The sequence below is a fragment of the Arvicanthis niloticus genome, chromosome 16 (genome assembly GCF_011762505.2).
Source record: "Arvicanthis niloticus isolate mArvNil1 chromosome 16, mArvNil1.pat.X, whole genome shotgun sequence".
Classification (NCBI taxonomy): domain Eukaryota; kingdom Metazoa; phylum Chordata; class Mammalia; order Rodentia; family Muridae; genus Arvicanthis; species Arvicanthis niloticus.
Window position 1 is genome coordinate 9,498,526 of NC_047673.1, and position 13,067 is coordinate 9,511,592.

Below are 13,067 nucleotides of genomic sequence, written 5' to 3' on the forward strand. Positions count from 1 at the left end.
TGCTCTGAACCTGTGCATCCTGCGAGAAGCCCCATGTGGTTGTTTGACAATGCCGTAGTGAGCAGAGAATTTGAAGCATATGAACTTCCGTTGCCAGGGAACGGCCGGAAGGTACAGAAAATCTCCATTGTGAGGGCATTCCAGGTCTGCATGGGGTTTGTCTTAGCACTTGACGTGGGATGCAGCAAGAGAGCCATGGCCCTTTGCTTTGCACCATGAGGTCCCTGCAGCCATGGTGCCTGAGGTGTCTAAAGTCAGCCACCCACCAATACTCACACCCTCATTCTCTCAACAGCCGTGTGCCTCCAGGCCGCTGGATGGCTATGCTTGGCCAGCTCCTAGTGATGGCATTTATTGATTCACCTAGGCCTTGAAGGTTCTCAGAGGACTGCACTCCAAGGACACTCATCTGTTGTCACAACTGACATTGGCTGTCTGCCTGGGCAGTCTCAATGAGGCAGAAGGCAAATCAACACTTACCTGTTCTGTAGGGGGATGGATACCAGCATGCTCCTTTTCATTTTTTTTTTTTTTTTTTGCCCTGAAATTATGACAGTGCAGTCCATGGTGTGTGCCTGGGGCCTCTCTGCAGTCTTTATTTACTATATGTTAATTTTTGCCCTGAAACATCAATAAGTCAGGTATGCACTGTCTGCCTGTGTGAGAAGCGTTTGCTTTATTGCTCATGAATTCTCTATGGAAAGTCATCTCTTCCTTAATTAAGAGACATTGATATCTAGATATATTTACCTTGGGAGGTCAGTCAGACCTGTAAACTTAAGTCCACAATGTACCACACAGAATTAACTTTCCCTCAATCCCCAGTGAGACAAATACAATTCCAGAATCACTAGAGTAGACACGCCATCAGAGTTGGCATGAAACTGATGTTTGTGAATGTGTGTGCACACAGATAAACACTGAGAGACAGATGACAGGGCTGTCCACCGCACAGTTCAAACATGTCACCAGCACATTAATCCATACCCCCAGTTGCCACCCAATATGTCTGTCATTAATCTATGGGTTTCAATTAGATTCTTTTCAAGTGTTCCCATATAAGTTTAAGGCCTTTATGAGCCCCAAAGATCAACTCCAGGATCTTTTTGTATGACTTACCATTGTACCACATCCTTTGAGAGTGTCTCACTGAGTAACCCAGTCTAGTCTCTAACTCATGGTCCTCTGCTTCCTGCGTGCTGATATTATAGCATATGTCACGTGCCTGAGCCCAAACTCCCATTCTTAAGGTACTGGGACAAAGTTGGAATCATATTTGGAAGGGAAACAGTATATGTGGTCTGTTCATTTTAACCTTTGTCTTGCAATTATTACAAGGTTCCCTGTTGGCTGGCAATACTGAGAAAGTCCCTCTGGGTCACCTGGCCCTTTGCAGATGCTATACATAACGAAATCCGTTGGTTCTTCACATTTCATGCAAGCCCTCAATGTGCAGTATGATTCGCAAACAGTTAAAATGAAAACAGGAAGTGTCTTGACAGCAAAGCAGCTGTCAGCGCTTCATTTCCCTGTCTGGGATATGCTAAGTGCTGGTTACACTATAATTTCTTGCTAATTAACACATTCTAAACAGGCATCTTAGCTGCTAACCCTCAGTGCGGCCCCAAAACTTGTGTGGCCACATAATTGTTTTGAAACTTTAGGTAGACCATTGTGTAAATGCCTGTGGGAAGTGATTTTGGTGTCTTGGTTGATTTATACTTATGTTTTGAGACTAACATTAATTAAAGTGTCAAAAATGTCTATAATCCTTTTTGTCAAATCTTTTTTTTTTCTTCAAAGTTTAGTTTCTCCGGTTCCTCTTCTCATCTAGGCCATCTCAGGCTTGATTACTGTAATTCCTTTTATGCTGCTATACTTAAAGACCTAATTAAGAGAGCACTGTGACTCCGAGGGGGGTGTGCACATCCAGCGAGAGTGGTGATGCTGATGCCTGCCATTCAGAGTAGGCTCTACACTGATGATATGTCTGTGCTTCACACCACAAAACACCTGATTTTAAATCTCCATCTTGGCTCACAAAGGACTGATAGCTTGAATTCAGAAATGTGCTCCTGGAGTCTGGGTGTCGATAGTTACATATGCCTAGAAAGCGAGGTCAGGTTGCTGCCATAAGGAAGGGAGAGCAGGGCAATTCATTCTATTTCATTCGAGTTGTCTTCTTTCCAATAAAAGGGGTTGATTCAACTCTCCTGTCAGACCTTGACTAACCCAATATGAAGCTATGTGGTGAGTAAGCATGTGTCCCATATGAGGTCATACTATATGCATAGGTGATCTGTGTAGAATCATATCATGGATGCTGGCATCTTAAATGGAGCCATCCTGCATGTTTGTGAACATTCTAAGTGCAGCCATATTGGTGTGGGGGTATCCTGTGTATGGAGAGAGTGTGCATCTCTGGAGACACATGTGGGGTGTGTGTGTGTGCACATGCATGTACACACATGTGTACAGGTATTTCATGAGAAGGCATAGATAGAATTTTCTTCCTCATGATTGAATTTCATAAATATGCATGTGGTCAGTTGGTAGCAATCTCTGAAGAGATGAAGGCTTTGGACCAAGCTCCAGGTTGCTGTGGTGGTTCTGTTTGTTTGGTTTAGTTTTGGTTTGGGTTTGGTTTGGTTTTTTGTTGTTGTTGTTGTTGTTGTTGTTGTTGTTGTTGTTGTTTTGCTTTTTTCTGGCTCACTAAGGATAAGGGATCACGAGAGGTAGTAGGTGACCATGGCATAATGGCCAGGTTTCTGAGTGCTTAGCAGAAACATGGACAAGCAAAGATAAAAGATCATTCTTCCAAGGTCATGAGAGCACACCATCTCATGTCTGTAGGAGAAACGACACACTTATTTCTCGGAGCACCAGGAAGGAGGTCCATGAAGCCCGCCCCACTGAAGGTGGTGTGTGTAGACAACAAGCTTGAGGGATGGCTTAGCTGTGGTCTGACTGGAATGACTTGTCTTCCGTCCTATTCTACCATTGTGCCTACATGGAGGTGAGCTTCAGATATTGAACAGTGTGTATTGTTTCCAAAATGCTGAACAATAACAGTAATCAATTCAAGACATGAAAATAATAAACATTAAATTGTATCAAAGCAAAAATCCAAAGTCTTGCCAGGGTCGTGAACCCTAGAAAAATGATTCCTGAAAGCAACAGCCAATGGTATCATTCTCGTGTAATGTATGCAACGTTTATGCTGGGCCTGTTGTATAAACCTGTAAGAGTCTAGGTGTCTCCAGACTCTTCCTGTGTGTCTGGGGATGTGACAGGGATGATACCTATAGTCCCAGGTGAGTTGAAAGATACTCAAGTGTGGATTGACTGTGAAAATTAGGAATTGTAGATTTTCACTGCAGAACAGTTGACTTTATAGCAATTAAAGATACATATATTTGGATTTGCCTTTACAGAGGCTTACTAGGAAAATATGGTAGCTTGAGTAAAGTATGTTTAACCTCTGTGATAAGAAGAATCTCCCTTTGACTGTTCTGACTGTAGCCCGAGCCAGGCTAGGCTGTCCCCTGACACTGCATCACTGGCACCGAGTAGATGTTATCTCTGGCCCTCTGCACAAGCATCATGCCCCAGCCTGAGTCGAGTGACACACAGCCTTGTGGTGCGCAGACACAGATCTGAAGGCTGCCAAGCTAATTTTTTTCTTGTCACTGAAGAAAAGTCGCCGCTCCTGTCTCCCTGCTAGTGAGTAACACGCCTTTCACTGGGTTTTTGCAAGAGCCTAATAATTCCTTAGCTGCACATGCTCTGTGGCTCCTGTTCCGCAAAGACACCAGTGTCGATATTTCTATCTCTGCCCTGTAACAAACGTGTCGCCAGGTGAGAAGGCATGATGCTTGGTTTCTCGGGCTCTCTGAGGTCCTAACCCTCCTCGTAATTACGCTGCTGAGTTGCTAAAGAGCCATGAAAGAACAAAGTTTTGGTTGTTATATTTTCAGATGTTGGTTTTTCACTGAAACACAATGAGCTCTGAATTGTGAACTGGGGCATAGGATTCTTTCTTGGGCAGGAATGAAGTAAAACTGCAGTGTTTCTTCGAATTTCCTAGAAAGGCCAACTGCCAACAAATTCAACTTTTTCCAGAGTCCACCTAATAGGAGGTTTTAATGTTCTCCAGCGTGCTATGAAGATAAATGTAACTGCTGTAGGATAGACCAGTCATTTTAAATGTGTTGAGATATACACTCTGTGTGTGTGTGTGTGTGTGTGTGATAGAAGTCAAGTGCCTTCTTCAACCCACCTTATTTTTAAGAGACAGGATCTCTAAACGAATCCAAAGCTCACTGATTTGATGAGACCCCACCTCCCAGGTTCTAGGATTAGAAGCTTGCTGTCCCACTCTTGGATCTTTGTTTATATAAGTTCTGGGAAATTTAATCCAGGACTTCACTCTCGAATGGCAGGCGTTTTATTCCCTGATAAATCTCCTCAGACCCGCATGCAAATTTCTGGTGTTTTTTGAGTCTACATTCTTCATTCTCAGCCTCACTGCAGGGACTTGAGATTTCCCTAAAAATCAGTATTCCCACTCAAAGACATAAAGCTTGCATAGACTAATGGACTGAGTATACCACCAAGAACATGGTCCATGCTCCATGTTTTCCTCATGGCTCTGCTGGCTTTCTCCCAGTCAAGCAAGTCAGAAATACACCCAGAAGGGATACACTCTCCCTTCCACACACACAAACACACCGCATCAAAGAGGTGACAGAAGAATGGCCTCCTAGTTTTCGGTATTGTGCTGTAAACATTCTTAAGTTAGTAGTTCCCACCCTGTGGGTCATGACCCTACCTCCAGAAATACTTACATTATGATTCATAACAATGGCAAAATTATAGTTGTAAAGTAGCAATGAAATAATTTTTTGGTTGGGAGTCACCACAGTGTGAGGAACTGAGTTAAAGGGTAGCAGCATTGGGAAGGTTGAGAAGCCCTGCTACAGATGCTCTTCCCAGGTGGCCCTGTCTTTTCCCCTGTGAGCGTGCACATGTATGGTTTGTGTCCTGGATAAATACACTACAAACCAGTGAGAGCATAATAAAAAAAGAAGACTCTTAAGTGGACCATGGCCACAAGGATGCATGAACATGCACTAGTCCAGTTTTCTCACACTTGGCAAGACCCGTGCTGACCAATGTTGACAAAGCTGAGAACCAGGAGGTGGTGTGATCTCCTGGGACCTGGACACATGTGTCCCCACACAAGACCTCAGAGCATGAGAGTCATTTAGAAAAACAAAGTGATTAGCCCCTCCAAGGTCCTCAGCCTCATCACTATTGACATTTGGGATGAAGTCCTTAGTGGGAGTGAATGTATCTAAATATCCAGGGGTTTCAACAGCACCAGAGTCCATCTGGGGTATGCCAGAGCACCACACCTCTACCCTGAAAAACATCACCAGATACTTCCAAGATCCCCAGAGGGAAAGGAAGAACAGGACCACCACAGCTGCACACATCTGTGCTTCCAACAGGGAAAGGTGGGAGAGCCACCCAGGAAGCTCCATGGGGACAGGACCCTGCTTGCCTGCAACTTGACCAAGTGCTTTGGCACCTTCTCTGACCCATACTAAGTGAGCTGGCCATCAGGGCAGTAGCCAGCATCTCAGATAGATCTGCTATACCCAAAGGCCATTCAAGTTCACAAGTGAGTGATAAGGGCAAAATTAGAAATAGTGGTAACTGACAGGGGTGTTCTGTATCCTTGTGTATGCATGAAAGGCTGGGCCTGGCTCCATTCCTAAGTGTGTCGCTGGTTGTGCCAGTCCCTCCCAGGTCAATACATTTACATTGCTACTTTCTTCTAACCCAGCTTAAATCTGATCAGAAATCAGCCCAGGCAAGGCACACAATTCGAAAGATGGTACTGTAGTCAATAATGTGCTTTCCAAGTTTGGGAATTTGGGGCCGAGGGAGTAGAGGATGATGAGTGAGTTCCAGGGTATTTGTAGAAGGTAGCAGTGGAGGATGCCAGTATGTGAACATCACGGAGGCTGGAGACACAGAAGGGCAAGGCTCACCATGTACATCTCTGAATCTGAAAACAGTACCTAGAACACCTTCTGTTTAATAACTCTCTTTAAGAGATAGATCCATGTTAGCAAAAGACCTCTAAAGAAAATGTCTTTTCTAGAATATATATATATATATATATATATATATATATATAGTATGTGTGTATATAGTGTATGTGTGTATATAATGTATATATTATATATGTGTGTGTGTATATATATATATAATATATGTATTATGTCATATATTAAAGAAAAGGGGGGCTGCAAGGTGTTTTCTCTTGGAGGAAAAACCTCAGCCTGGTTTGTAACACCCTGCTGTCTACCAGCTTCTATCCTGACTCTTCCCACCACTCTCTTTAAACCGCATCCCCAGTCATCAGCATTAATGTGCTGGCGTGGTGAGCTCACTTCACTTCATCTGTGAGTGTTAAGTAACAACGACTCATTATGAAGCAATACAGAAAATACAATCAGAAGAGAGAAAACGGCAAATACTGTCACTCTGCAATAAATGTGATGACCTTTTCCAAGTGCCCCCTGGTTTCTTGTGCTGGCGATTCCCTACGCGTGCACTTCATTTTTGTCTCTGATTTGGGACCCTGCCTGCTTCCCTCACCTGGTGTGGTAAAAGGAGTGTTAGCACAACTCCGTGACCTCCATGAAGTCAGTGGTATAGAAGTGTTCTGTCCTACACACACAAGCAAGCACACACATACACACACACATACATTTACACATACACTCACATGCACACACACACACACACACACAAGATTTTTTTTTTACTTGTATGCTAGATTCTTAGGTGCTTTTATGATTTTCCTATTGAGATAGATAGATAGATAGATAGATAGATAGATAGATAGATAGATCACAGATATCTTTAATTATAACAGGATCTTGTCCATTGGCCTGACTTTCTAAGGCCAGATGCCCAGAGACAGACTAACTGAGCTGTGTATCAGAGCTGTAGACTAGCTCGATAGAAGATTTCCCTTGACTAGCCTTCTTCTCTTGCAGCTGTCTCCTACACAAATTACAAGAAGACACCTCCCCCGGTGCCTCCGCGGACCACCTCCAAGCCTCTGATCTCTGTGACAGCCCAGAGCAGCACAGAGTCGACACAGGATGCCTACCAGGACAGCCGTGCCCAGAGGATGTCCCCGTGGCCCCAAGATAGCCGTGGTGGTCTCTATAACTCCATGGACAGTCTAGACAGCAACAAGGCCATGAATCTGGCTCTGGAAACAGCTGCAGCCCAGCGCCACGCAGCGGACACCCAGAGTAGCTCCACAAGAAGCATCGACAAGGCCGTCCTGGCATCCAAGGCTGAAGAGCTCCTCAAGAGCCGCTGCTCCTCCATTGGGGTCCAGGTACCCTCCCCTGACCACCCTTCCTTCTCCATCAGGGTCCAGGTACCCTCCCCTGACCACCCTCCTTCCTCCATCAGGGTCCAGGTACCCTCCCCTGACCACCCTTCCTTCTCCATCAGGGTCCAGGTACCCTCCCCTGACCACCCTCCTTCCTCCATCAGGGTCCAGGTACCCTCCCCTGACCACCCTCCTTCCTCCATCAGGGTCCAGGTACCCTCCCCTGACCACCCTTCCTTCTCCATCAGGGTCCAAGTACCCTCCCCTGACTACCATCTCTCCTCCATCGGGGTCCAGGTACCCTCTCCTGACCACCCTCCCTCCTCCATCGGGGTCCAGGTACTCTCCCCTGACCATCCTCCCTGGCGTCTGTACAGGCTGAGTCAAAAACCAAGTCACAGGCCCAAGTGTTTGTCCCTTTAACAGAAGCAGGACAGTAAATGTTCAAAGGCCACATGTGCCTGCCACAGCATGAGAGATCCCAGTACAGAGCGCAGGGAGATGACACTCATGTACTTACACACATACACACACGCACTCACGCACACACTACCTAGGGACCCATAGAGGTGTGGTCCTCAGGGCTGACAGCTAGGCAGCTGATTTGGATAGGTTATTTAGATGCCTATAAAGGAGGTGAGGGACTTGTTGAAAATACTTCAGCCCTCAAAGAGTATTGAGAATAAAGAGGCAGGCAGACCCAAGTGCTGTGCTGTGGGTTACTCATGTGACCAACTGAGGCAGTGTGCCGCTGGGCCCTTCCTCTCACAGCCTTCTGTCCCAGAAGCCTCTACACCCAGGAGCCGTATCCTTTGGTGTCAGGCTGTGCAAGGGTGCCCCACTTTCTCATTGGCCTCCCCGCTTCAAGCCTGGCTGGCCCTCCCACTCCTCAGTTGACTCAGAGAACTTGACTTTGGTGTAGTGACGCACACATAATACAAAAATAGGGGCCCTGTCTCACAAATGGTGTCTGTCAGGTGTCCCCTCCAAGCCCGAGCGGACACAGTGGCACCAACTGAGCTCTGCCACCACAGGTTAGCTTCTCGCTCTTGCGCCTCAGCTCAGCCTGTGTGGCAGGTTTTTAAATCGTAATGATTAATTCTCCACACATACATCCTGCAAGGAGGAAGTTCACAGAGCCAGAAGGGATGGCCCCATACAGGACTTGGGGGGACAGGCAGGAACCAGGGGGGTGTAGGCCCACTGGCCTGGGTCCTTGAGCCAGGTCTCCACACTGTGGCTTCATTGGTTTTTTTAGGATTCTGAATTCCCTGATCATCAACCCTACCCAAGGTCAGATGTAAGTACCAACCATCTCCAAATCCAAGCTCGCATGAAGTTTTATCTCTCTCTTCTTTGGACTCTTCACATGACTGTTCTTGTCACCTCTCTGTCCCGGCTCTATGTGCCAGGCACTCTGTTGGGTGCATCACACTGTTACACAGAACCCTTGACCACCCCTAGGAAGTAACTCGGCCCCCACTCCAAATGAAGACACCACTTGCAAGCCAAAAGAGTCCTGGCAACTGGGGAAGCATGGGGCCCAGCCATTCCTCTGTCTGTAGTTAAGACCCAGAGTTCTCTAAATACATGAGCACCCATTCACTACCAGGTCTCCCTCCTCCAGTATTCATAGCCAGAGTTGTCCATCAGTGGCCCATGATAGGACTGACCACAGAGACTCAGCCTCTGTGCAGCTGAAAGAACCCGATTCAATTTCAAGAACTCATAAAGTTGGATTTTCATGCTCCAGAGGGAGACAGCACTTCATGCTGCCTCCTCATAATTGGGCCTACGCCTGAACTCACAACACACTCTCTCCTCCTCACATCTGGACCCCACACACCTCAGGCCAACTCGTGTTTGCAAGTGCTGTCCTCCCTCACTCTGTTGCGCATAGGCTGGGTCTGTGCCTCCTGCCTCTTGGTACCCCAGCACCTAGCACAGTGCCTGGCACATAGTGAGCTCTCAGTTCATGTTGAGTATGGAGTGGACGGCTGTGTTGGGCGAGTGTGCTCAGTGGAAAGATGTGTGAACATCATGATTCTGGTTGGCAAACTCACTCAACTTCCTTTTTCAGTGGGGAAAGGAGAAAAAAAAAACACCATGGCATGAGCCCAGAGAGCCACCGCTGTGTAAATACAACCAATTGGAAAGCTAAAACGAAAATGTAGTAGAAGAAACATAAGTGTTAGGATAAGAAGGAGGTGTGGCCAGACCTCCAGTCCACCGGTAAAAACGAAGGTTCGGGAGTGGCCCTTTAACCAAGCGGAAGAGTATTCATAGACATCGGATGCTAGCGACAGCGCCTGTACCTGAGGGACACACGGCAGACATGAACAAGAAAATAGGCTTGTGTCATATCCCTGTTCCTAGCTCTCTGACTTATCTTTACTTAACCCTCATTAGTGACCCTGTGGGCCATGTGTCATTATTCCCAACCAAAGGGGGGGAAACAGGTGACCAGGGAGGATACGCGCCTCAGACTGCCTGGCTAGGAGTGCCTGGCAGGGCTGTGCTGCTCAGAGAATTGAAACTATATTGGGAAGCCATTATGTACCAGGGGAGTCTGCCTTAGCATTCCTCATAAATGTTACTGGGATTATCCATCCTGCCTGACCCAGAAACAGAAGCCAGCCTTACTCTGTCCTCAGCGTATAGAGAAGGGTCCACAACATGGTGCCAAGCACTAAGGACACTACTTCCTGCCTGGCCCAGACCCCTGTTCAATTACCCAGAAACCCCCTTGTCTGGGGCACCTTGAAAAGAGCCATGTGAATGTAGACAGCACACAGTTGGTAAATGTTGCCTTCTCTGCTCAACATTATGACCCATTGGTCCCTGGAGTAACTGTTCCTAGTCTGCAAGTATCGTGTGATCCTATACAGTCAAGACTAGGGGCCAGGGACCTGGAGAGATGGCTTGGTGATTATGAGCACATGCTATTCTTGTAGAAGACAAGAACATCTCAGCTAACTCAAAACAGCTTGTAGCAGCTCAGAGAGATCCAACACCTCTGGGCTCCACAGGCATGCACGGCACTCACACGCACATATGCATAGAAAGGGCCACCATGCATCTAACTTAAAGCAAAGGATTACTTTTAAAGACCAGGCCCCAGGATCTAAGTGGAGCCTGCTGGGCTCTACGCAGTATGGTACCTGTGATGCTCTTTATGTGGTCACACTGTCACCCCACCCTCCCTTTCCTTTCCACCCAGCTTAGAGCTCCATATGCTTCCTGGATGGTTGGACCCTGCATGATGGATTCAGCCTTAGAGCCACGTGGCCAGCCCTTGAGCTCTCAGGACTTTAACCCAGATCTTTGAGCTGACATCCCAGTCCTGGGATGAGAAGAACAGGCTAAATCCTCTGAAGTTGCCTACACAGGTCCTCAGACCTAGAGCTGTCTGTCACCTGGCTCCCTCCCTCTTCACCATGCCAGGCCCGTGTAAACCTTTTTGTTTGTTTTGTTTTGACTTTGTTTTTGTTTTATTGATTTTTTTTGGAGTGTCTGTTGTACAGAGGTCTTCATTGTGTGTGAGCGTGCGTGCTTGTGAAACTGCCTCCGTAGAAGACAGGAAGTCTTCAGTTCCACAACCTGAGCATACCAGTGCTATGTGAACAATCACCACAAGGTGCCTCCCAAGCTGGCACAATGAGGAGCACCTCTGGAAGCCTTTGTGACTGTTCCTGTGAAGGGTCCTGCTGTGTACCCTATACTGCATTCTGCACATCACACACACACACACACACACACACACACACACACATACAGAGTTTCAAATGATGTTAGTCAGAACTCCCAAGCGCCTCACTAAGACATCCTACTCAGCTCCTGGACTTAGAATGGGCTCCTAAAGGAAACAATGAGTTTATCTTTGAAGCTACACATCTGCCTTGCTCTGAGGAAGGCTTACAAGATGGAGCCCAAGGAGCTTGTTTGGAGAGTAACAACTCCAGGTGGGAACTCAGGTGTACCACTGAGCGACCTCCGTGCTCCAGGGCTTTCACCTCAGGAGCCAACAGTTCAGGCTCAGACTAAGACAGCTTTGTTGCAGTGTGGTGCCAAGCCTGGTCTGGTGAGAGAGAAGAACTGGGCACAGGAGAAAGCTTAAGCTTTTCTCCTGTTGCTACCACTCTTGGGCCTGAACACATCCACATGGTGTGTGTACACATGCACTACTCAGAGGCACATGTAGATCGTCTCCACCAAATTCCTTAGACTTCTCAAGTAGATCGTATCCACAGATGCCTTCCCCACCCTACCCTCATGGCTCTCTCTCACATTTTCCTTCTGTATATAGCCCAGCAAGAACTGAGAGTCGCATGCCTGGAAGTGTAAAGACTCCTATCAGTCACCTTAGTTATTTGTTTATGTGTCTTTCTTCACTGTCAGCTGGGGAACACCTACCCCCCCCCATAAGGATTCTGCCTCCAGAGTTACCCAGAAGAACTTCACTGACTCACCCTTCTCTTGATTAGCTCTCTGTCCTATATGGTTCTCATAGATGAATATTCAGCACACTGATTTAACTTTATTCACACTGGAGCATGTTTCTTCAGAAGGTGCCATGTTGATCACAGTAACTCTCCTCTACCCTGCATTTTTCTTCTTGGGGCTCCGGGTGTTGGCAAATCTTGAGTTCTTTTTGGACACATGCTGGCAAGCCCTTCAGCCTTTGCCTTCCACCACAGATAGCTTCGTAGTCTTTTAGAACAGTTTCCAGTGACAGTCTCTATTAAATTGGCCAAACTCTTGCAGTGTGCATCTCTTTAACTTAACGTGAATGTAACTCTCCTGAGGGTCTTTGATGGCACTGAGGAGACATGGAATTTGCTGCTGGCAAATCTCCCTGAGTGTTCTTTGTCCTGGAAGGTGTTGGCTATTTCCATATTTTTAAACAAGTAAGCAAAGAGTCAAGAGATCTAGAGAGATTTTTCTAGTGGTTATACCACTAGTTTGAAGCACAACCAAAAGTGTGCAGAAGCTCCTCCCCAAGCTCCGCCTCTCTCAGTCATCCTAAAACTGACTCACATTAGAAAGAAAAAAATGGCGGGTTGAGGGGAATCTCATTCTTTAGTCACTATGTAAGGTGTGTGTGTGTGTGTGTGTGTATCGTGTGTGTGTGTGTACGTGTGTGTATGTACACACGAGAGTATATGTATGTCTCCTAACACTATAGTTAATAATGGCCTGCCAATCCATGCACTTTAGTCTAATTCCATCAAAAGCATTTTTGATGTTTTTAACTTTACAGCCATCACTTAAATAACTACATGGCATCCGTCATTATGACTGAATAGCGATTTACTTAAGAGCCCTTTCCCATATTTCCCCTTACAAATAATACTATAATGCAGACCTCACATGGGTCAGAGTGTATCACCATCTCTTTCAGCTGCATTCTGGGGAGTGAAGTAAATTAGACAAGTATTTTCGATATTTTTATGACAGAAGTGTATGCTATTTCCATTTCAAAATCTCTCTGAGAGGATACATGTGAATTTATGTCACTCACTTTACACATCTCTCAAATTTGACAGTATAAATCTAGACATGGAGATGCATGTGTAACCCAGAACTAGGGAGACTGAGACAAAAGAATCCTAAGGTTGAGACCAGGTTGGGTGACACAGTA

The 13,067-nt window shown here is 46.3% G+C and overlaps 1 protein-coding gene across 3 annotated transcripts in view; it reads left to right on the forward strand.

The window, feature by feature from the left end:
• Dlgap2 (DLG associated protein 2) overlaps positions 1-13,067 on the forward strand; it is a 735,414-nt gene that overhangs the window by 702,885 nt on the left and 19,462 nt on the right. For 2 of the 3 annotated variants that reach the window (XM_034520297.2, XM_076913867.1), the window contains 2 exons: positions 7,077-7,429; positions 8,685-8,726. In XM_034520297.2, the coding sequence (XP_034376188.1) occupies positions 7,077-7,429; positions 8,685-8,726 (395 nt within the window). The remainder of the gene's footprint in view (positions 1-7,076; positions 7,430-8,684; positions 8,727-13,067) is intronic. The other variant, XM_076913868.1, reaches the window with a different exon arrangement.